A 25334-nucleotide genomic window follows, 5' to 3' on the forward strand; every position below is an offset into this window, starting at 1 on the left:
ATGAAACAAATCAGCTTAACGATCACAATGTACATAACATACGCATTTGAATGTAAGAAGTTAAAAACTTTGAAAAAAATATAAATCAGTAATTAAGAAAATAAAACGATTGAGTTCGCTTTTTCGTTCTCGCGTAAAATCATCGTTCTTTAATGAACCTCATCATATATACACACACAACATTTAAGTAGTTTAAAATAATCCATTTTCAAGTAATTGGCCAAAATGCAAAACACGAATTTTTAATATTAGATACATAATCAGTAAGTACTTTTCTGTTATGATATGTTTTTGTCAATGACAGATGATCGGAACAAAAGGAGGTATGATCAATCATTAACTGTAGTTGATTCCAACAATTAAAAGCTATCATCGTAAGTCTCCTATCATTATTTACTCTTATTGTGTCTAATTTGTATCATTAACCAATTAAAAGCTATTACCATCGATCACCGGTCGGTAATTACGCCTACCTGCTACCATAAGTCTCCTCTCATTATTTTACATTGAAAAACAATTGTAACCCTAAGTAACAGCAGACAACCAACTCTTCAAACCTTTAACTGTAATATATACGTATAATAAGAGGCTTGGAATAGAACACTAAGTTATGGCGAGACAAAAAAAAATCCAAATTGTTTAATTTTCTATTCATGATTCATATTTTTTTTTTTGGAATTTATACTTCTTAAATACAAACAAATATGTTATATACATTAAAAAAACCATTAAACTAACTCGCAAAAAATTGTGAAATGAAACAAATCAGTTTAACGATTACAAATGTATACAACATACGCATTTGAATGTAAGAAGTAAAAAAACTTTGAAAAAATATAAATAAGTGATTAAAAAATTAAACGATCTGGTTTTGTTTTTCGTTGTCGCATAAACTCAGTATGTTGTATACTGAACCTCACTGTGTATATACAAGACTTAACATCCATTGTTTTACTCAAATCTCACCATATGATCATTAAGCTATAGTATTCACTATTCTTATATCTCAGACAAGAATCCAAAAACTAAATCGGTAATTACTTAAAAAGCTATTTCCTCTTAAAAGAAGCTACGATATAATTGTATCAATCATCATTTACTCTTATAATTATCGTATCGTCTATCATTAACCACTTAAAAACGCCATAGAAAGTACCTTTCAACGATGATTAACTGACCTAAACAACTAACTACAAATACTAACTGTAACTGTAACCCTAAGTAATCGCCATTACAGAGTGTAGTGGTTTAAATTTGCGAGATTCGACTATCTTACCGATAAAGAACCGTGTAATCGATCTGTTACAACTAACTACAAATACTAACTCTAACTGTAACCCTAGAAATTGATTTTGAATGATGATTAATTACCGAGAATAGAGTGCAGTAATAACAGAGAATCGAATTTTCTTACCGGAATAGACGAACGAGAATCGAATAGCAGAAATCACTGAGTATTCGAACGAAAACCGAATGGAATCGATTTGATTTGATTTGATTTGATTAATTGCGTAGTGGGAAAGCAAAGGCGGGGGGTTTATTGACCGTTGGGGGTTTAGGGTTTCCCTCCGTTTTAATTAAATTAATGGATAATACGTTTTCTATTGGGTCATGCTGTACATACACCATTCCCATAGTGTGGGAATAAGGCTATAGGGCTCGTATAGACCTAAGTTATTGACCTGCGTACGAACGTGTCAGTGTGTCAGCGTTTTGCAGTCTATACGAGCCGTATAGGCCCTATACGAGCCGTATAGATTATCCAGCTCGTATAGCTTACGTAACTCGTCTGACCTATACGACCCGTATAGGGTCTATACGACTCGTATAGACAGCATGTCAGCATGTACTTTGACCAGAGATTTTTAATTACTTTTCTGGTCTATACGACTCGTATAGGTGGTATACGACCCGTATAGACCAGGTATCATATTTTCTTTCTCAAACCATGTAAGATTTGTGTGTCGCTTTGTAAGATAATACCAAAAGTTGTATGTCTTATTGTAGCATTTGGGTATAAGCCTAAAATATGATAGATTTGTCTCATGATTTTTTATTTTCTATAGAAAGTTGTTTGACTAATTGTAATATTGGGATTAATAATCTAGTGAATATAATATAAAGAGTTGTTTTAAGTTTTTCAATTGTTATCATTCTTGTTCTTTCTTAGTCTCTTTTCTCAGATTATCTATATCATGTTTTAGTTTTTGTAAGTTTTAAACGAATGGAGTTTTTCACATCGATGTTTGACAATAATTATGAAGAAAGTAATTTTAGTGGAAATTATGGAGTTGCCGGTGATGAAAATTGTGAAGCTACCGGTGGTGGAAATTATGGAGTTGTCAGTGATGAAAATTGTGAAGCTACCGATGGTGAAAATTATGAAATTACCGGTGGTGAAAATTCAAGCAACATGTCCATTTTTTCAACCGATAAGGTAAAATCATAAAGTATTCTTTTCTAACTATATTTCAATCGTATACATTACCTTTGCTAACAAATAATTTTCATTACAAATATTTATATCTCTTGATGAATTGAAGAACTGGGCTCAAAAAATAGGTCGGGAGAACGGTGTCGCCGTAGTCACCGAACGAACGAAGAACAACGCCGCGGGGGATGTGATAAAAATATTCCTTATGTGTGATCGCGGTGGAGTATACAAGTCAACCGCGAAAGTTAGACGTTCGGGTACAAGAAAAACTAATTGTCCGTTTCAATTAGTTGGAAAATACCACAATGAATACAACGGTTGGGCATTACGGGTGAGCCATGGTGACCACAACCATGAACTCGCTCAACATATGGAGGGTCATCCATATGCTATGAGGTTGACTGAAGATCAGAAAACTACGGTGAGAAACATGTATCGAAATAAATCGGCGCCACGTGACATTTTAAGTTTTATACAGGGGGAAGACGAGACAAATGCGTCCTCGCTTCGAACCGTGCATAACGAAACATATAAGGTACGTAAGGAGATATTCCAAGGCGAAAGTCACATTGAGGTTCTTTTCCGACTTTTGGGTGATAAAGGTTACACCCACGATTTTCGTAAAAATTCATCCACCAATGCCATGGAGGATTTATTCTTTATGCATCCTACGTCCTATGTGATGTTTTGTGCTTTCCCTCACGTGTTGATTATTGACACGACGTATAACACAAATGAATACAAGTTGCCGCTTGTACAAATCGTTGGTGTAACTTCAACCGGCAAGACGATTACGATTGCGTTGTCTTTTATATCGAAAGAGACAGAGGATAACTTTACATGGGTGTTAACGAGGCTTTAGTCGATGTTACACAAGTGCATGATGCCACGTGTGATATTGATAGATAGGGATCTTGCGTTGATGAATGCTTGTAATGTTGTATTCCCGGATGCAGCAAAATTGCTATGCAGATGGCACATATCTCAGAACGTTAAAAAGCATTGCAAGCAAAGTTTTGTCCGGGGTAATAAAAACTGGGAATATTTTGAAGAATTACGGAGCTCGTTAATTCATTCTCCCACGCTAGATGCATACGAGTACAATTACAAGCGACTTCATGACGGTTTAACCGGCAAGCATAAAAGTAACTTTTTGTTTCTCTCAACTTCGTTGTTATATGTATGTTTGATGGTATATTTGTTTATGTACTCATGTTCTTTTTTTTACATATTTAGGAGTATTTGATTACGTGAACACAACATGGCTTGTTAAGTACAAAGAGATGTTTGTGTCTGCATGGACCAATCAAGTTCTCCACTTCGGGAATAGTACAACCAACAGGGTTGAGAGCGCGCATGCTCTTCTCAAGAAACACTTACTTACTGCGAAGTCTACGCTTGAAAAATTTGTGGGTGTTATCAATCAGATCGTAAAGTTGCAACAAAAAACCATAAAGGGAACATTTGAAGATAGTCGTAACAAAAAGATGAATGACCACGGCATCCCACTATTCAAGGAGTTACGAGGTAACGTGTCAATTTTAACCCTAGATTTATTAGTTAAAGAGCTTAAACGCATGAACAGAATCATTGAGCATGGGTATGGGTGCGGATGTCATATTCGCACTAGTTGTTCATTGCCATGTGCATGTATGCTTTCTAACTATTTGAATGCATACGAAACCATTCCATTGGATTCAATTGATATCTTTGGAAGAAGTTGTATTTTTAATCCGTTATATATTGAACAAGAGGAAGATATTAATTGTGAAAGCGCCGTAGAAGCATTCAAACAAGAGTTTGAGAAACAATCTGATGGTGGTAAAAGAAACATGTTATCAAGGTTCTGGTCATTTATCAAGCCAGCCTCATCAAATCTTCAAGGACCAATTGTTCAAAAAAATACCCGTGGGCGTCCAAAATCAAAGGATATAAAAAAGAAGAGCAAACATGAGGCCCCTCTTAAACGTAGTAATTCAACAACCTTAACGTTAAGAAATGAAGATGATGATTTTCTATCCTCACAGTTAGAGCCTTCAAGACAAAGTTTGTTTGTGGGTAGCCAACAAGGTATTAGACAAAGTTCGTATGTGGGTAGCCAACAAGGTAGACAAAATTCTCATGTTTTGGGTCATTACTATCACCGTTATTTGGATCAAGTTCACCCCATTGTTCGTCCGTTTGTTACACATATACAAGATGTCGCTCCTGATGGAAATTGTGGATATCGGTCAATGGCTGTTGCTCTCGGTTATAATGAAGATAAGTGGAAGTGGGTACAGAGTGAACTACTTGCAGAGTTGAAACACAATGAAGCACAATATAAGAATTTCTTTGGGGATGACACTTTTTCTAAGGTTCTTCATGGGCTATATTGGTTTGAATCGGGTTTTGCACCGAAGCAACACTGGATAATGATGTCGTCCATAAGGTGCACCGATATCTCCATAAGGTTATTGCGTATACCATTGTCGGGCGGGGGGTGGGGGGGGGGGGGGTTGGCCAAGAGTGGGTCACGCAGACTGATCTGTTCTTCTTGCATTCTCTTCTTGCACCTGCTAGGTGCAACCTAGTGCATTTCATTGCCTCATACTTTGCTACCAGATACCAGTTTAGGGAGGAGTCTTCGATTTCGTGCAGCGCCTATGTCACGACCCTTACTATGGGGCTCAATCGTTTTTAGAATCGAATCAAGAAAAATACGAGCAGAATCCGATCAGTAAGCAGACATGTGGGCTGATGAAGATCACTAAAAAGGTTGGGAGGCAGACTCGTTTCATTGCGGTGCGAGAGCCATAGCCAGAGCCAGAGCTCGAGCACTCGGCGCCACGCCATCATGTGATTAGACCAGTGCCGCCGATCCCAGTACATGTGGATGATACGTTACGTGAGCTTGTTGTTACCACTCGCCGTATAGACGCTAGGGTCGCATGGATGATGGATTGGATGATTACGCGGGTGAGGGAGGAGGGTCGTACAGTTCCAGCACAGTCGGGCATACTTGGTTCACCGCCGCCAGAGGCACATGAGGCCCCGCCACAGTAGTCGTTATTTTATCATCAAGTGTTTAGATGTTGATGTATTTTGAACTTGTAGTCGTTATTTTATCATCGGGTGTTTAGATGTTTATGTATTTTAAACTTTATGTTTTGGACCTTATGTTTGGGACCTTTTGTTTTGGACCTTATGTTTGGGACCTTTTGTTTTGGATATTATGTTTTGGTCCTTATGATTACATGTTTGTTTGGTTGCTTAGTTAATTATCGCGTATGGATTATTATAATTTTGCTTATTAATGTTTAAAAAGTTTTTCTTTTACAAGCGCAATCAATTAGAGTAAAAAAATGATGATAAAGTATTTAAATACGCTAAATAATGCGTCACCCAACAACTTCTATTTCATTTGTCATGTGTCTATAAGGTATTAAAGTATAATATTAAAAATTATAAAGACTATATTTCAAAAGCTGAGTTAACACGAGACAAAACATCTACACTAACAAATAAAACTAGAAAGTCGTTACCCTGAAACGCTCATGTTGTACGTAAGTTGTTATGTATATTATTATTTTGTAACCAACTCGGGTGTTATTGTTAATATTTTGTAATTTTAAAATTGAAAAAAAAAAAAAGAAAAGCTATACGAGTCAAATAGACTCTATACGAGTCGTATAGGCCCTATACGATACAAAAGAATAAAATCCTGACACTTCTGCTTGAAAAGGACTTGACTATGCACCTATACGAGCCGTATAGAGCCTATACGACTCGTATAGGTCACCCTGGTGTATGAATAACCAATATGGTGTATGAATAACCCAAGCCTATTTCTTCAAAGTAACCAACCGACCTTCCTATAATAATAATAATATTACTATTGTTGTTATTATATTATTTTGTTACTAGTTTTTAGCCCGCGTGTTACGCGGGTTTTTTTATATCATTATTTTTATATTATTATAAAATATACTTTTTTTATATTAATTTACTTAATTGCGTGGGTGGAGTTTAATTTCAATTGGTGGCATTGTAGTACGCGTAAAGACCTAATGTTTGTATCATGTTCATTGATTATAATTTTATTGTTTGTGCGAAAATATCTGTTAGTCCCTTTTTAGGTTGATTATAATCTTATTGTTTGTACGGAAAAATTTATCCGTTACATATTTGGAAGTAAATCTTAAGTTTGTGATTCATACAATCTATGGAAGTATATTTTTTAAGATCACAATAAATGATGGTTATTGTACTATTTTTGAAGAGATCATAACATTACTCGATGATGTGGGCATGGCATCCTTGAATTTCTGTGCAAGAAAAACTTGTCCGATTTCAGTCAACCGAGTTTGATATGTTCCAAATAATATAACAATGACAACATATATCAAAATAAAGGAAAAGATTAATCACAGATTCAGACTTAGGCATGAATCTAACTCTTACAAATTGATGGTTATCCTAGTGGCACATAGAAAATCAATGGTCTTATCTAAAATATGGCAACCCAGCAAACACAAAAACCAATATTCGTCTATAATTTAGAAGCTGTAAGAATTCATTTATACACCGAGATTGAAAGATTTCTTACCACTATAGTCTTAAAGTTGACGTAGTGATAGTAAGAAAAAGCCACACCATCATAGGTAACATTTTTCCTCTTCTTTTGCGTGGATTTTCTCCTCGAGGTTTAAACAGAACTGTCAAAAACAAAATAAACAAATTCAAGCTTTTGACATTTCGAAGTCAACAAACATAAAGTTAGATTTGAATATATTCAGCGTTCTCTGAACAAATCACTAGTGAGATCAAAGCACAAATAAGTATTATAAGCATCTACATATATTTATAATAATTGTTTATCTAATCATAATTATTCAAAATAAGCTTTTGTACACGCACAATTTGTTTGTCTATACTCTATAGGTAGTCAATAAGCAAAAGTAGTCAAACTATAAACCATGATCAATATTCCACGACAAACAAACGACAAATACGCGAACAAAGGTGATGAAGAATATCAGTCTTCAAATCCAAAGTCGAAATGAAGCACATTGTCCATTATCCTATATTTGTCCATGTTCAAAGCTTAGTGTCAAATCATCTATTTTCTGCAAGAAACCAATCAACTTTACAACATTACACAAACATATAACTCTTAACAAATTCCAAAACATGATAACTTTAGAGAAAAACGATTCCAAAACATGAGAACTTTATAAAGAAACAACACACACCAACTACAAACGCATAATTACAATTGCTATCAAAGCATCATAAACATACCTTCTTTAAAAAAATACAAATGACTGGTACTACCATAACAACAACAATCTAAACTGCATATTCCTCATTGCTTACGCTTTTCTGCAACAAACAATTCAACGTCACAACATTAGATGGAAAACAAACACAATGTGGGTCGTGTTTCCTAGGAAGTTATGAATGTTATCCACTTGCCTCCAAAAATTGCTTCCATAACCATTATCTAGAGGGTTAGAAACATGAAGCCATAACCCATTTTCTCCTGATCTGATATTGTTTAGGCATATAGCATAATCAATACATTCACGTAAACGTTGATCAAAACTACTAAGCCACTGCAAGCAATAAAACATTTTTGAGAAAAAATAAACACTCAAATATATATATATATATATATATATATATATATATATATATATATATATATATATGTGCAAGTTAAATAGACCAAACCCGTTTGGCCTACTTAATCCTGAATGGCTTGGGGTATAAACCGCAAAATCGTTTGATGCCGGTTTGAAAATTCCTAAAATGGTCAACCAAAACTCATCTTAAAAACCAACCATAAACAGATACGGTTCGAATACTTTCAGCAATGAACACTACAAAATTTTACTAAAAACAAACCTCCTCATCCTCTTTATCATGGCTTTTAATTCTTAATTTTTATTTAAGGTCAAGTGACTTTACCTAAAATATTTTATTAGAAATTCTAAAGTCCTCGATATCAGACCCGAACAAAACTGATACTTTTTATAAATGACTGAAACTAAATTTGCTTATAATCCGTTTTGATACGAACAAAATTGACACTCTTTTTAAACGATCGTAAGACATTTTGCTTATAAATCGTTTTAACCTATTTATCAATTCGGTTATGAAAAAGGTAAAATTGATGATTCAAATTATTTTAATGCGTTTATCGATTAATTGTACAAAATGACTCGAATAACCAACGGGCAAGCCTTTATTTTTGGGTTTTATGTAAATAGTATGTAGCCTACATAATGGATGAGTATGTGCCTTATGTTGGCACTCAACCACAAATCAGCAACAATACATGTTGCCAAGTGTTTGGAGTTTAGGCATAATCAAGGCATCTTGTGTTCTGGTTATTCGCAACATGCACATGCATCTAAAATTTTACACACGACTAACTAAAGGGGGTTGTGGCGCAGCTTATTGCCCAGGGGTATTTTAGGTATTTGACTTGTGCTGTTGAATTGCAATACTGAGCATGTAATCCAATTCACAACAAAAATTGATGCGTTTACTTAAAATGATCATGTTTTATTCGCTTACTAAAGGCTATAATTTTGACCCGTTTACAAACAACAATATGTTTGAACTGTTTACTGAAGACAATGAGTTTGACCCATTTTAATACTATAATTCACCATTCAATAAAAATGGCATTTTGACTCGTTTACTATACTAATTATGAAATTTAGAACATATGGTGTATGACGTATAAAAGAAGTTGAATGATTATCCCGACACAAACGCATTATATATGTAGCGAGGAAGAAGTACCCGTCTTCGCTGAGAACACCATGAGCAAGAAGTTGCTCTTCGCCTCGTTGTTTCAAGACTTATCATTCATGAAGAAGTTGTTGTTAGAATGCAATTTAAAAAATGCAGAAGATATCAATTATGATTCTAAATATAATTTATATCTAGAATTGAAGAGTCTCAATACAAACCTTTGTTTTTACCTTTATTCCAAAAACCAAAGAACATGCATTAACATAAGCTTTCAATATTAGGTAAAAAATTAAATAGGCTTGAATCCAATTCAATTAAGCCGATTGTACACGAAAATTAAACTTCAAATGAAACAAAAACAGTAGCGATTATACCTTTTGAGAAATTGGGCAAAGATATATGCAAAAAAATCACCAGGATCCGAACCTACAATCAACTGCAAATACACCAGGTCAATTAAAGTCAAATGGTCAACTATAAGAATCAGAGTGTGACTTAATAAAGGTGAAAACAAAAACCAACTTGAACAGGTGATGTAGCGATTAACAGGCCAGCCACATTGCCACCTAAAACCCGACCATCAGGACCCGACAGTGCCACACTTAACCCACCCGTTCTACTATGTTAACCGTCAACTTCAGTCACCATAAACGGACCCGCACGAGACAGGATCTCAAACTGCCCCTACACTAACTAGTATTAGAAAAATGTACAAAAAAACATGTTTGTCGGTCTACTGGTTCAGCACAACCCGTTAGTGCAAACCTCTTACGTGACGGTTCCACCAGAAGTTGATGATTATATAAGTATCACATTTGATACGGAACCGTTAGCTGACATTACACATAGAGCTCTAGTGTTGTTTGTAATAACCACAAGAATTTTGCCAGCATATCCTGTAAAGAAAATGCAATTTGGTATTTATTTTGCACACTAAAAAGAGAACTAATGCTAAATTAGTAGACTGAGTAGTAAATTATACATGCATATAAGGTACTCTTTATGTAATTAAGTACTGGTTTCTAATGATATAAGAGAAATGATGTGTAGCATTCGAAAAGCTTAAAAATTATAAATTATTCAAATAAAGAACACATTTTTTTTATAAATGCACCTCTCCAGGTTTAACGAATACAATATTCAAATATAATGCGATTACAGTAACCACCATATGTGGAGCTCGAGGCCAACCTGGTTCGGCTCGGTTCGCTTACATTAAATAAGTGCAGCAAGTTGATCAGCAAGTTGATAAGACAAAAACAACGGTTTTGCCCATACAAAATTTTGCTTGACAAATTACATTGATGCCCAGAATAGCTTAAATCACTCGTAATTAAGAAACCTACGCACCCTAATCCATATAAAAGAATAAATTATGACGAAGAACTTACATGAAGGGGCATAAGTAAGGGTCGTATGAAACCAAAGATGTGCTTCACGAATCTGATCGTCAGTCAGAGAAATCAAAGAATTTAGGTGCATCGAACTCGTAATAAGCATCGATTGTCAAAACATTTAAACGGGTTGAAGAAGACGATGGATAGAGGCGACGTGACGTGATAGGTGAGTACGTTCGGCAATGGAGGAAAATCGGTGAACGAAACTGAAAGGAGGCAGGGGTATAGAGTTGTGATCGGTGATTTAGAGTTGTATTTTCATTTGAGATGTTATGACCCGTGTAAGGGTTAAACGAGTTAAATTCTATTCAGAAATCAAGCAATCTGGTGACTTTAGAGGGTTGGGGGAGCAACATGAGAGTGACACATAGGATTTTATGGTACACAATTATATAGATAGTTAGATTCTATGTTTCTTTAATGACGATAACTCTAATACAAATCGGGCTTTTATAACATCTGGTTTCTGGTATGGAACCGGATATTGGAAAATCAAGTATTCGCAATAATCAGATCAGGTTTGGGTTTGAGTATTGTCTCTAAAAATCATACCACCGGGTAATATTTTCAGGTATTGAAAAAACCCTATATATTTTTTTTATGTTTCTATAATGATGGCAACTCTAATACAAGTCGGGTTTTTAAAATATCCGGTTTTTTATAAGATTAGGTTTTCTTACCGGATTTGACGAACGAGAATCCAATAGCAATTGCTGAGTAATCAATCGATCTGTTAGACAAACGAAAACAGAATGTTAATTGCATAGTCGAAAAGTGTTGTTTGATGCCGTTGGGGTTTAGGGAACACAATTTCTATTTCTTCAAAATAACCAACCTTTTTATAAAATTATTATTATTATTTTGTTATTTTTATTTCTATATATAATGACGGTAGTTACATAGATTTACCAACACACACCATCTGGCTATTTTTTTTTTATTATCATTACTATTATATGTTGTACCTTATTAAAGAACAACCGTACACAAAAGCATTCAAACATGTCACAGGAGAGTGTAAAGTGAGGGTCGATACAAACCCCTTGTAGTAATCAAGCATGGTTGCATTTTTATTATAATTGTACATAAAGTGTGGTTGCCTTTTTCTAGCTAACGGTGGTTGTTGTATTTGTATGAACAACGGTTCTTTTCAATTTATTTTTGAGTAATCAAATGCTATTTTGGTTAACTAAATTTCATCTTCATAAGTTTTATCTTTGATAAGGTTTTGAATTCAAATATGGTCGCCTATGAATTATGTATCTAATCACATGTTGGACTTTAGAGATTCTTTTAAAAATGAATCATGAGATTATATTTCATAAATCTAAATAAATGTACTAGCGTTTGTGACGCCTGATTTTGTTGCTTTAAAAACTATAGCTTGCATAAATGAGAATGTGATTACCAATTTATGATAAGAAGATTCCAATTACGGCTCTGTGATCATTTTATTAGACTCTCGAACATATCGCATTGCCTTAGTTTACATTTATTAGTCGTTAACTTGGAAAAAATGGTGAGCAATAAACTGGACCGTGTTTCTAAACTAACCATGGTCAAATGGGCATGTCTTAATGGTGTTTATTAGTGATTTTGGTGCAGATTTTCATCCTCTTATGTCTTATTGTCGCTTTTCTATTTTGTACGATGCGTTCTTTGCTCCGGTATGTATATCATCTGATTAATTGTTTGATTGTTGGTGTATTTAGTTGTATTTTGGTATATAGGTCTACCGGGTAGTTGAGTGTTCTTTGTTTTATTTCTTCAGCTAATGTTTATGGCTATTGACTTTTATGGATTAGGTGTTCTAGAATCTGTTTGTTTAGCCTATTTGATTTGTTATGGAATACATCCGATACAATGTTAGTTTCTCTTGTTCATTGTCACAGTTGACACCACATTGTCACCGCCATTACTGTCGTCACCACCATTGCCGCCACTGTCCTCGTTGATACTGCTTATGCTACCACTGTCCGTCTCAGCACCATTTATATCGTTGTTGCCACCACGTACGAGACCATTTGGGTGACTCAACCTTTTCGGAGGCCTAAATCAAACTTGAAAAAATGGAGCCCTTCTATGTCTATTTATATTTTTTTTATCAAATTAACAAAACAAGTTGATGAATAGTGGTTTTGAGAGCGTATGAAAAATTGATTTTTATAATATATATATATAACATGAGTTTTGAACAAAACAAATTATACTTTAAAGTCAAACATCCAAGCACCTCTTAATATGGAGAACTACATATCACTATAATTTAGAATTATACCCCTAATAATTTACTTGTGTCTAGTTCACTTATAACTTCAAACATAAACTGTTGCTACAACGAGTATAGAGACAATGAAGGTATGACGGTCCAAGAGTATGGTACTAACAGAGTTTCCTAACCAGCTAAGATCAAAGAAAACACGACCGGCTAGTCTAACCGCATGAGGGGGTCTCCTGCGATCAACCTCCGGTGTGAGAATCAGTTATATGATACAAAGGTTAATAGGAGAGTAAGTATGAAGCGTATGAAGAGGGTGTGGAAAGAAATAGCGTGAGTGAGTATGAATGTTTACCGTTGAATGAAGTCTCCTTTTTATAAGCATCTTGGAAGTTTTTTTTTTGGAAGCTTGGTTTCCTAAAGGGAAAGGGTCAACTCTTCTTTTTAACATATGTAGACAAGCAATGCCATATTAGTGTAACTTGTATTATGCTTTTGTTGTGCCATGCCGACATCCTTGATTTATGGCAGATTTCAGCTTTATGTCACATACGAGGTGACTTTTCTGATGTTTATTGTAGCGAAGAGCTTCCCTAGTCAACATAGGAGTCTTAGTGGGGAAGCTTCGAGCTTCATAGTCTAGCAGCTTGTGCTTGCTAGTTATAAACTCCTAGGATTCCCTGCTTCATGAGTGGATAAGGGTACCCACATCACTGGCTCCCCAGTCAGAAGTATCCAGATTGCAATGATGAATGCTTGTGACTTAACTCATTTTTTCTTCATGATGTTTTCCCTAGGGTGTTTAATGCTTTTGGGTTCAGCGGCATGCCTCTTTTTAGACCAATGCATATACCTATTTTCCTGTTTTGGGTTTGTTTATTGAAGCCCAAGAACTAGAAAATGTTTCTTTGTCGTGTGGTCTGAAAGCTAGAAGCTTACGGTCCGAAGTTTCCGAGTTTGAAGCCTAGTGTTGGAAGCTAGAAGCTTCTCATACCGACCTTTCGATCATTATTTTTATTTTAAGTTTGGTGGCGGCATCCTGCTGTAACTCACTGATTTGACACTTATGGAAAGAGCTCATTATATCACCTGAAGTAACAAATGGCCCTATAATCAATCTCAGTGTTCTACCTACCCCTATACTTTGAGGATTTGCATTTCAAAAATCTTTTTATATAACTTCCCAAGAACCATCTTTTGTAACTTCTCCACTTTTTTCACCCTAAAACCTTTCGGATCTTAATATGTTCTCTGGCGGTTTCTTCCACTTATTTTCCCTTTTAAAATGTGTGATCCTTTATCCTTCTAATCTACTTTTAATCATGGGTTCAAAAGCAGACATGGCTACCCAGTTTTCCAAACTTACCAAAGCAGAGCTCGATCATTTCTGCTTGGAGTATGGAATAGGCCCCGAGTTTGAACCAGAGTTGCCCAAACCCTCAACCCATGTTTCTACTTGTCCGGTAGGCAAGGTTGCCCTTTATAACCATAACTTTGACCAATCCAACCTTCGATTCCCTTTCTCTAAGTTCTTTCTCAACGTTTTAGAGTACCATAGCGTTTGTCTTTGTCAGCTTGCTCCTGTTGGTGTTGCTAGGATATTGCATTTTGAGATTGTTTGTCGTTCTCTTGGTTATGAGCATAGTTTGCCATGTATCGACGGTTTTTCAACTCGCCAAGAATGGAAATTGGTTCACCGTTGGGAAGGGTATGTTATATTTTACTTAGGCTTTTTATTTTATCTCCTTTTGACATTGACTTTTCTTTGTTTTGAATATATGAGCACTTTGGATTTCCTTGATCTCAAAGATTTTTAATCTGCTACCTTTGTTTCTGTCGAACTTGCTGCTATTCGTCCAACGTTGTCGAGCTACCAAAGATGTTCACCATTATGAAGGTTATGTTGCTACCTTAACCTCTACTTCTCCTTCTACCAAAGTTCATGTTAGGAAAGTTGTTCATGCTTCTTACAGAAGTAGTAAAAGGTTGAAGGTATCTTCTGCCCAAAGCTTTTCTGCTATTGATCCTAGTGATGTTGATGATGATGTTGCTCTTGTTTCCTCAATCACTAGCCTTGCTCCCTCTGTTGGAGAGAAGCTCTACTCCTTCACATTTGAAGGTACCATTGAAGCTAAGTGTTGAGAATATAGCCAATACTATTAATCCTAAGAAGGTTATTGAGACCATTTCCAAGAAAACAGTTCTCCAGCAAGTGGTTCAACGAACGTAGAGTAGGTCAAGCAAGATAAAAGGTCTATTGTTGTTGAAGCGGCTGTCAAGAAACCTATTGTGTTAGAGAAGGTGTCTGGTAAGGGGAAAGGTGTTGCTTCCCAATGTGATAATGTTAAGGGTGTTGTTTCTGATGAGGCTACTTCCATTTATGTGCCAACATGGAAACTTAGCAACTGTAATACCTTGAAGAAGGTCCATGTCTGTCAAGACCTTCTTCTTCATTGTTTTCCTTCTCCTGAGAAAGAAGTTGTCTAAGGGTTGGATGATGGTGAAGTTATGAAGAAGATTATTCAAGGGTTGGTATGCTTGACCACTCTTGTCCTGGAAGGTTTGGGATGATAGAGCTATGCTTTTGAAGAGATCAAGAAGCTGCAGGATGAGAAAGTGAAGCATGAGAGTGCCTTGGTTGATGCAGGTAAAAGTTGAAACTTTGACAGCTCATTAACAAAGTTTGGTTCGTGAGCTTGTTTTCGCTCAAGATGAGCCGAACAAGATGGAGGCTTTATCCAAAGAACTTTATGAACAACGCCATAAAGTGAGACATGAAATGAATTCTCTTGTTGAGTAAAGAAGGATTATTGAAGTTGGAAGGAAGAAGCTAGCTGATGATTGTAAGAAGCTAGAGGATGAGAAGCAAAAGCTTTTTGATGAGAACCTTGCTTCTTATGCTACCATTTTTGCCCTCCAAATACAGGTTGATGAGCTTCTTTCTGAGAAGAATTGTTGTTCGAGAAGGGTTTTCCTGACGTTGTTTCCTACCGTCTTCATAGCGGTGAGTTTAATGTTGTTCTTAGTTAGGCCTACAAAAAAGCAATCGCATATGGTCATCACCATGGCTTATCGATTGGGTTTGAGGCAGATCAGGCTGGTCGTTTCTTAGAGGAACTTCATGCCTACCGGCCGCTTGCTGCTAAGGACTTTGTTACCATTGTTAGGGAAATGGAATTGATGACCTTCCCTTACCTTGTTGTTGTTGCTCGATGTCATGATCTACCCTTTATAGTTTTTCAAGACATCGAGCCGAAAGGTCTCAAGGAAAACATTGCTCAGCAAGTAATCGAAGCCATGGTGAGTATGGTTGTTTGAGAAGGTTAACCCTGATTAGAATGATCAAGAGGATGTGGTTGATGATGGAAATGTTGATACCGAGGTCCCTACCACCGATGCTCCAGTCAGCCAACCTACTAGTGGTGCTGATGGGGAATTTGAGGTTACTCCTTCCCCTGCTACCGATGTCGAGCGCGCTCCTTCCCCTGCAAGAGAAGTTGAGAATACTCCTTCTCCTGCCATTATAGAAGCTTCCTCTGAGACGCTTGATGCCGATGTTGACATGCTGTATGGGAATCTAGAAGATAGGATTGCTGGAGCTTCTAGGAAGGAAGGTGCTACTACTGGTGACACGTAGCTTAGTTGTTCGTTTTAAGCTTCCTACATGAAACTTCTTTTGTTTCTGTGTAAGCCTTTGTGGGAAAAGACAATTTACTTTGATGTTTGTGACTTGTGATAGCAGTACCTAGGGTGCTATTATGTTTAATATATCTAATAGTTGCTTAATTTGCTTGTTTGCGTTTTACATGTTTGTTTGTTATTTTGCAATGCCTTTGAAACTTTGTTAAGGATTGATGTTGCAAACACCCTCCCTTTTCTTAGTAACCGAGGACCTATGCAACGCATATCCCATCCGCTATCAATCCACAAAATTTTATTAACTTGTATGTGGTATATTGTTACATAAGTCCTTAGCTTTCTGTGCTTATCAACCTTGTAAGCTTCTAGCTTCTTGTACTTATGGAGCAATTTGGTGATGCTCAGTCGCGTTATATGGAGATAGTTTTTATATGTACTCCATGGATTCGTATTGTTTTAGGAATCAACCTATATACAGGAAGATATAGCATCTTGTTACCTATTGAGCGATATGACCAAGGAGCTCAACCATGTACATGAGTAGGTACTATGCCGTACCTCATGTATCCTAGGAACTCACCCTTGGATAGGATAATAAACAAGTTTCTTACTAAAAATATGATATCATTATAACTTATTCAAAAGCCTCAAAAAGACAAGAATCCTAATTTTTATGATTCATCCATGACAAAATGAAACAACAAATTAAAGAGATCTAACCTCATGTAATCAAACTATTTGTAATTTCTATGAGGTATAAATACGTGTTTCACCAAAATTCGTTCATGAACATCATAACTCACATGGAGAATATGATACTTTCAAATTATTAGGAAGGTGTTTGCAACAAATTTACGAAGCTAAATATCAACTAGGCTTGCAAATTCTTAATCAATTTCTCATTTTTCGATTAGTGTTTATATAACCTCTAGGTTTCAATCATCATATTTTGCTATTAAACCAATGTTCGATTATTCACAAATCATACACACAACTTTAATAGTTCATAGAACTTAATTCTAATTATTTTGCGAAATATAGTACTTCTATAATCTTTTTAACAGTAAGTTTTCTTTGTTATAACCCATAATTAATGTAAAAGAATTGAAATTTGGGATATTACACTAGTCCAATTCGTTAACCTGTGTTTCATTCTTAGCAATTCATCCTTTTCGATAGATATTTGAGTAAGCATTTTGTTTACTACTCTCGACCTTTTCTCTTTATGTGCAAATTGTTAGGCGCATCTTTCAATTACATCATCAAGTCAACTTGAAAATCTGATTGTATTGCACAAATATGAATTCGTTTTGCTCTTTCTTTTCAACTGAAAGCATCATCGATTGCATTCACTAAAATTTCATGATAACGAATTTCATAATCATAGTCACTTAATCTTTCCATCATATTTGTCTCATATTAATATCTTTCTTGTTAAATGTGTGCTTTAAATTCTTATGATCTAGTAACACAATTAGTAATGTATAGACAATGTCTCCGTACTTCTTTGACTCAAATTCAAGTGTTGTATAGTTCTTTTTTCCGATCGAGTGATTAGTCGTTCCAACTTTCAAAATTTGTATTACATTCTTCCCACCTTATTTTAATCTCGTTTCGAGATTATTTGAATAAATGAGAATGCTTCTTTATTTCATACCATATATTCTCTACCTCTTCGAGAATTCCATTTTGCCATTACCGATACAAATTATTTTCTTTTTAGCTTTCTTCATGTGGCGATTTTCAATGTGTAGTGGTCTTCCGTCACGTGTAGTAATTATGTAGCACCCCAAACCTGAGAGGTTATACAGTAGGTAATTTATAAGTACTCTTCAAAACGTATGTCTTATAAGTAAACCCAATAATTATGCCTCATATTGAGTGTTAATGACATGGGTAAGTACTCTTCAATACGTATGCCATCTATATCGGATTGGTTTGTGAGCCAAATATCGAATTGTGTATCCGATTTGTGAGCCAAAAAGCGCCTCATTCCGAGCTCTTCAAATAATCCACCAAGTATTAAAAATGATCGCCTCAACAACCTCTTTTTTCTTCTTCACCCATCTAGTCGAATCCAACCAATTAATAATATTCTTAGGACCTTTATTAATCGAGAGCTCCACATCCAACCAACGACTTATCGATTTCCAAATGTTAGAAGTCAAATAACAACCTCCAAAAACATGATACAATCCAAAAGCAAAAGAACATTGAAAGCAAAAGCAAAAGCAAAAACTTCCACCGAAGAAGAATAGAGAGGACATTGAATAAAAGGAGCATCTATACCTTTATAACTTAAGTTAAATCTTGTCGGAATACAATCCAAAAGCAAGCTCCAACTTATAATATTAACCTTCGTACGCATATATTTGTTCCATCTCGTAGCAAAAGAAGTTCCCATAAACTCTCGCCGATCCATGTATAATCTAATACTTTTGACCGAAAAGATATCATCATGTTCAAATTCCCGAATCCACTTACCATCTTCGTTGATTAAATTCCATCTCATTTAGTTGAGCAACCTCTACCCCCCCTCTTCTTGGACATCGCCTCCATTTCCACGCCCAATTCGAATTAATCAACCTCTCATTTATCAAACAATCTTTAATAAACCTCCAGGTTGAATAATCTAGGAAAACGAGCTTTTAAACTACAATCTCCAACCCAAACATCTTTCCAAAAATGGGTATTATTCCCGTTTCCAACCTTTTTTCTAATTATTGAAAGAGGAATGATCTCATTATCATTGAGGCTGGTTATTGCGTTGACGATTCGAGGCCAAATCCCTTTCCCTTTAATCCGACGAGACAACCCAACTTTGTCAATTTTGTCACCATAAATGGCTTTAAGAGCCTTCACCCACATCGAGTTAGGATTGTTTGCAAATCTCCATATCCATATAACAAGGCTAAATTGAAATTCTTCAAACTTCCAATACCCAAGCCCCCTTTGCATTTGTCAGCTATGACAGTCTCCCACTTTAACCAAGACAATTTACGGCTATCATCATTCCCCCCCCCCCCCTCCCTCCAAAAAAAACCTCGCTCGAGGAGATTCTAACTTTTTTTTTAACTCCAACTGACAACAGGAACAAAGATAAGTAATATATCCCCATCGAGCCAAGAACAGAAGAGATTAAAATTGATCTCCCTCCTATAAACAAGAGATTGGCTTTCCATTTAGATAGCTTTTTTTTACTTCTCAATTAAACCATTCTAACATTGAACTCTTCCCATCTTCGCACCCACCGGAATTCCAACTACATAAAAGGAAGATTATCGGGTTTACATCCAAGAATATTTGCGAAACAACCAACCTCCCGTTGCTCCAAACCAACTTTATATAAATTTGATTTGTGAATATTTAGCTTTAAGCCCGACGCCAAGTAAAAACAACTAAGGGCATAACAATATTCTCTATATTCTTCAAAGACCACTCTCCAAAAACAATAACATCATCATCATAAAACAGATGAGAAAGGGAAAAAATATCTCTACTAATCTTAGACCCTTTATAAAAACCCGCATGAACAATATCTTCAATCGCCACATTAACGCTACCCTTCCATAGCTAAAATAAATAAATAAATAAATAAGGGGAAAGGGGATCTCCTTGTCGAAGCCCTCTCTCAAATTGAAGTTCCTCTGTAGGGCTTCCATTTATCAACTCAGATGCTCCTTGTCGAAGCCCTCTCTCAGATGCTCTAGCAGAAAACAAGCATGCCCTGACCCAGGAAATCCATTTACCACCAAACCCAATAAAAGACATGATAGTAAATAAATAATCCCAATTGAGAAAATCGTAACCCTTGGCATAATCAAGCTTCAATAAAAGAAGTTTCCCATTTTTTCTTTATAATAATCCACAATCTCGTTCACCATACCCAAAATTTGTATACCTTTGATAAAAGCGGATTGCTTCTGGCTAACAACCGAACTGATAGCCAAAAAGTTTAGCAATAATTTTATATTGTAAATTTATCAAAATTAGTCTTAGGTCCTCCACAATCACGTGGCTATCCAACTTGGGAATGAGAGTAATAAATGAAGAATTGCACCCTAAAGGAATATGACCTGTACGAAAAAAGTCAGAAACTAGCTTAACGATATCATCTTTAATAACTTCCCAGTACCTTTAACAAATCCAAAAGAGAACCCGTCCGGCCCCTGATGACTTTTCACTACTACACGACCAAACCACATCTTTAATTTCAGAAATAGTGAACTCCTCTTCAATCCCCCCCCTTCGAATCTGAATCTGAAAGTTTCTTGAAAAACTGACTTCTCGATCTTATTTTAACCCCTTCTACACGAGTGAACTTATTTCGGTAATACCCCCAAAACACTTGTTTTATATCGTCCGGGTTATCTACCCACACACCGTTTTTTTTAAGCCACGAATCGATAGTTGTCTCCTTTTTTGATTAATTATCCCATGACAGAACTTTGAATTTTCATTCGCCGCCACACACCACTTAACTTTAGCCTTTTGATTAGCATCCAACGCTTTACTTTGTTCAATTGTTTTTAACTTTTTTAAAAGTGACCTTTCGGTATGCAAAGACTGTGAACCAGCCCCCACATCTACTAATTTAACAATTTCAGCAAGACGACCTGCTAGGACAACATAGTTTCCTTCCTCTTGCTTCACATCATCGGCGAGCCACTCTTTAATAGCCGACTTTAGCTTCTTGAGTTTTTCTTTGAACACAATAGAACCATTAGAAGAATGAATTTTCAGGTTAAATTTCCAATCATCAATAATCATCTTTTCAAAGCCATCCATATCCATCCACGAATTGAAGAACTTGAAGGGTTTTGGACCAAAATTTAATTTTTTTGGCGAAACAAAATGGGGCGATGGTCCGCAATCGATAAATCCAATACAATGGCATCTATATAAGGAATACTTAAATACAACTCCTCCGAGATCAAGAACCGGTCCAATTTACTAAGCTTTTTGTAATTGGCATCAACCCGAGTAAAACTATAACCCCCCAAAGGAATATCAATCAAAAGAGCATCAGATATAAACTCGTTAAAATACCTTGCGATTCTACGAGAAAAAACAAATCCCATTCGTTCATGTTCAAACCTCACCGCGTTGAAGTCTCCCACTAAAAAATATTTACCCGGGTTGTTGTGTACGAACCTTAACAAAGTTTGCCAAAGATCCATTTTCTCCCTTTCATCTTGCAGGCTGTAAATATTCACCATAAAACATTTGATATCCATACCGACCCAAACTCCTTCCTCCACTACGAAACTGGAAGAACAAAAAACCGAGTGCTTAACGAAAATTGAATTGTCCCACACCGACAAAATACCTCCCGATCGACCACGAGCCGAACTAAGAGCGAAATCAAAGTTGTAATTTCCCCACATAGACTTAACTTTAGACATGTCTAAATTAGTCATATGAGTTTCTTGAATAGGGGTGAGCAATAACCGAATTTTTAACCGAAAACCGACGAAACCGAACCGAAAACCGAATTAACCGAACCGAACTCTTAATTTTTTTATATTTTCAAGCATTTTTCCCTCTATTTCATGTATTAATAGTTTAATACTATCATTTTCATGTATTTTATATCTCCATTTCATGTACTAATATCTCAATTCCATATATTTATACCTTCATTTCATATAGTTATGCATTCATTTCAAGTACTTAAACATTCATTTCATGTAATTTTTAAGCAAAATTTTAGCCCAAGTTTCATACTGATTATTAACCGAATCGAACCGATAACCAATCGGTTAGATTGGGTTAATGCTAATAACCGAACCGAACCGAACCGTGCACACCCCTATCTTGAATAGCCAAAAAATTCACTCCAAATTTACAACAAAGTTTTTTTATCCTCTTTCTTTTTTCCATGTCCCTGCTCCCACATAGACATTACATTCATTTATCAACCAATAGCGCACTCATCCTGTTCCCCAAATCCTGTTTGCTTCCTTTTAAATAAATCATAAGGCATAGCATTACCAATTTCAATGTTTCTTAAAAGATCATTAAAGATAGATCCACCGTGATTATTTATTTTTTTTTGTTTGTTTTTCATTTATATTTATGTTGATTACCTCTCCTTGAATCAAATTCCTCTGTTGAAATAGAAACATTTTCATTCACGGAACAATCCTTAAGTTGGTTAAAATTAGCAAGGGGAGTGTCACAATCCCCATATCTAGCAGGTGAAATATGAAATAGGCACACTGGTCCCAACATGACCATCATCCACACTTTCCTCTGACCCGTTTAATTTAGATAATCCATAACCCATAGAACCAGCTTGTTCCGGCCCATGGTCGTCCGGTCTCTTAGACCCCACTTCTGGTTCTCCTTCCCTCCCTTCAGTCATTCCTATTAGCAAGTACCCCAGTGGTCTCGATAAAGATTTTTCTCCTTTATAGAAAGACACTTTACCCACATCTTCTGGTGACATCGGCTTCGAACAACTCTTCGTCTCGTCACCAAATATAAGTTTGTTAACTTCAAACGGATCCTCACTCCTGACCTCATTTTCAACCTCAATTTCATCCTCGTTTCCCGGTTGATTATTATGTTCTTCCTCCTCGCTAACATACGACTCTCTATTATCACTCTCGCTCGAGATTGACAACATATCACTATCTCCTTCCACCCCCTAGATTCTCTTATGTGAATTTGAAAAGAACTATCCTCTATGTTCACTACGATAGTCTCATTAATCAAGTGTTGAACGCTAGTGACAATACAAACTCTACCAACCGCTAGACTATCTTCGCTTTCTTCACCTATGAATAAAAATTCTCCCCAACACTCCGCAATTTTTATAAAGGCATTTATCGACCAAGCACATAATGGATTAACCTCAACCTCAATCCAAACCACTCTTTCTGGTGCAGTAAAGCTTTTAGACAAAGCTTTAATATCTTGGAAAAAGACTTTGACAGCCTCACATTGCTTGAATTTCAAACAGGAAAGCGGATCCCGGAATTCAATCCACACCCATCTTCCTCCAACATAATGAATGAAAAAGTCCTTGAATCCTTCTTTATGCAAAAGAACAAATAAGTTATACAGGCTATTAATATCAACCACTTTCGCCAATAAATTACATGAGGAGTTCGGAATCCTCAACAAGTCACAATTCTTAAGATTCACAGCCTTCAAACAAACAAGATGTTTCAAATTTGAACTTACCTCAGCACCTTTCAGAGTTTCCCCATGCTTTATTATGTTCTTTTTTATCCCTGTTGCCACTTTCGCATAAGATTTTGTCTGAACTACGGTCTCGCGAATAACCGGTTTACTACTCACGTCACTAACATCCTTACCGCCATTAACCTTAAAATTTTGCCAAATCCTCCCACACTCCCTTGACGCGTCACCGTAGACATGGTAACTTCTAATCCAAATAGTTCTTAGATTTGCAATTAACTGATCCACTTAATTCACACGAATGAAACGAACGAAACCGAATTTCTTACCCATCCTAATCGCCCTTGGAGAAATGTAAACATCCACTACCGTCCCCCATTCTTCACATCTTCTTCTTAACAACGCCTCTGAAGTATCCGGTGGAAAGTTTGTGACAAAAATAGAAGTGGTAATTTGTTTGAGAGATTGGAGATTAGTGTTTGTCTTCCTCGATCCTGAATTAGCGAACCTTCGTTGGTAATTCTGATTCCTACCTTTCCGATCTGTGTCTCCCATGGAAACCCAAGTTGTAATCATTATTTATCTAGGTCTTCTTTAAAACAAGTATTAGATAAGAAACACATAGGTAATTGCCAAAATGTACTTATAGAATTTATTCTATAGGTTATAAGGGAATCTTTACAATGGAATCATGTAAATATGCACATAAGCCCAAAATGGCTAAAATCAACCGAAAATGGCCATCCATAACTAAGAACTCACATGGCTTGCATAGAACTTTTAATCAACTGTTTTAATAAGGAACTCTATATTTTCTACTCAACGTTATCATTTCATCCAATTCCTTGTGTCCGAGTAGCATACCCCTTCATGTGTGTAAACCCGTTTGTACATAAGAATCCCATTATGTCTTGTCACATGACACGACTCCAAAAGCTCCTCTAGCCCTTGTTTAAACCATCAACACTTTCCTCTTCTCAGACTTAACTTCCATAGTATGTTTGAATAATGAAAACTTAAAGCATATACTTACTAGTAACTTGAAACTAACCAAAATAAACTCCAATTTCTTCATCTACAAAATTGAAGTGATTCAATCGGCCATGGTCCCGTCTCGTCGTATTTCTTCATATACAATGATTCTGGGTCAAAACACACCATCTGCCTCTTCTTGGTCTTTGGTTATGAATCAATGCAGCCATTTAGACAAGTTCAAATAATATCCAAACAACCCTTATCACTTGTCTTGATCAAACAAGAACCGTAATTTGGATCTTTACCCAACCCGCATGCTAGGAAGGTTTTCTTCGCACCATATCTGACCCGACCACCCCATGGCAACTTTCTACTGCGTCCTCATACCGAACAACTTCATGCATGCAAACCGGTTCGTATGTATTAATCCCTTCAGGTCTCGTCACATGATGTGACTTGAAAACCTCCCCTCACCCTTCTTTAAAACAACAACACTTTTGTATTCGCAACGTATAAGTAGCTTGAAACTGACCCAAACGAACTCCAGTTGATTTTGGGACAAATCACCACAACATCTACGACAGATCAAAATCACATCCAATCAACCCTTATCACATGCTTTGATTACACACATGAAAACTAGTCGGGAATTTTTACCCAACCCGAACACTATGTGAGTTTTCATTGTACCATGTCCAACCTAGACACCTCATTGTGGCTTTCAACTGTGTGTTTGATTGTGTGTATATTAGGAACATGGACCCATGGCTCTTAA

General features: G+C 36.1%; 2 protein-coding genes across 2 annotated transcripts; both read left to right on the top strand.

Moving 5' to 3' along the window:
- The first annotated feature begins 2224 nt into the window (after window positions 1-2224).
- Window positions 2225-3296, top strand: LOC143617765 (protein FAR1-RELATED SEQUENCE 5-like). The gene is made up of 2 exons (XM_077090226.1): window positions 2225-2437; window positions 2544-3296. The coding sequence occupies exons 1-2, from the start codon at window positions 2225-2227 to the stop codon at window positions 3294-3296; spliced, it is 966 nt and encodes a 321-aa protein (XP_076946341.1).
- A 21-nt stretch (window positions 3297-3317) lies between these two features.
- Window positions 3318-5117, top strand: LOC143617766 (uncharacterized). Its single transcript, XM_077090228.1, has 3 exons — window positions 3318-3579; window positions 3671-4886; window positions 5039-5117. Exons 1-3 carry the CDS (start codon window positions 3318-3320, stop codon window positions 5115-5117), a joined length of 1557 nt encoding a protein of 518 aa, XP_076946343.1.
- Window positions 5118-25334: the final 20217 nt, after the last annotated feature.

Source organism: Bidens hawaiensis, unplaced genomic scaffold (genome assembly GCF_021521415.1).
Source record: "Bidens hawaiensis isolate Kalapana, Puna unplaced genomic scaffold, B.hawaiensis_p1.1 tig00057878_1, whole genome shotgun sequence".
In the NCBI taxonomy this organism is placed as follows: domain Eukaryota; kingdom Viridiplantae; phylum Streptophyta; class Magnoliopsida; order Asterales; family Asteraceae; genus Bidens; species Bidens hawaiensis.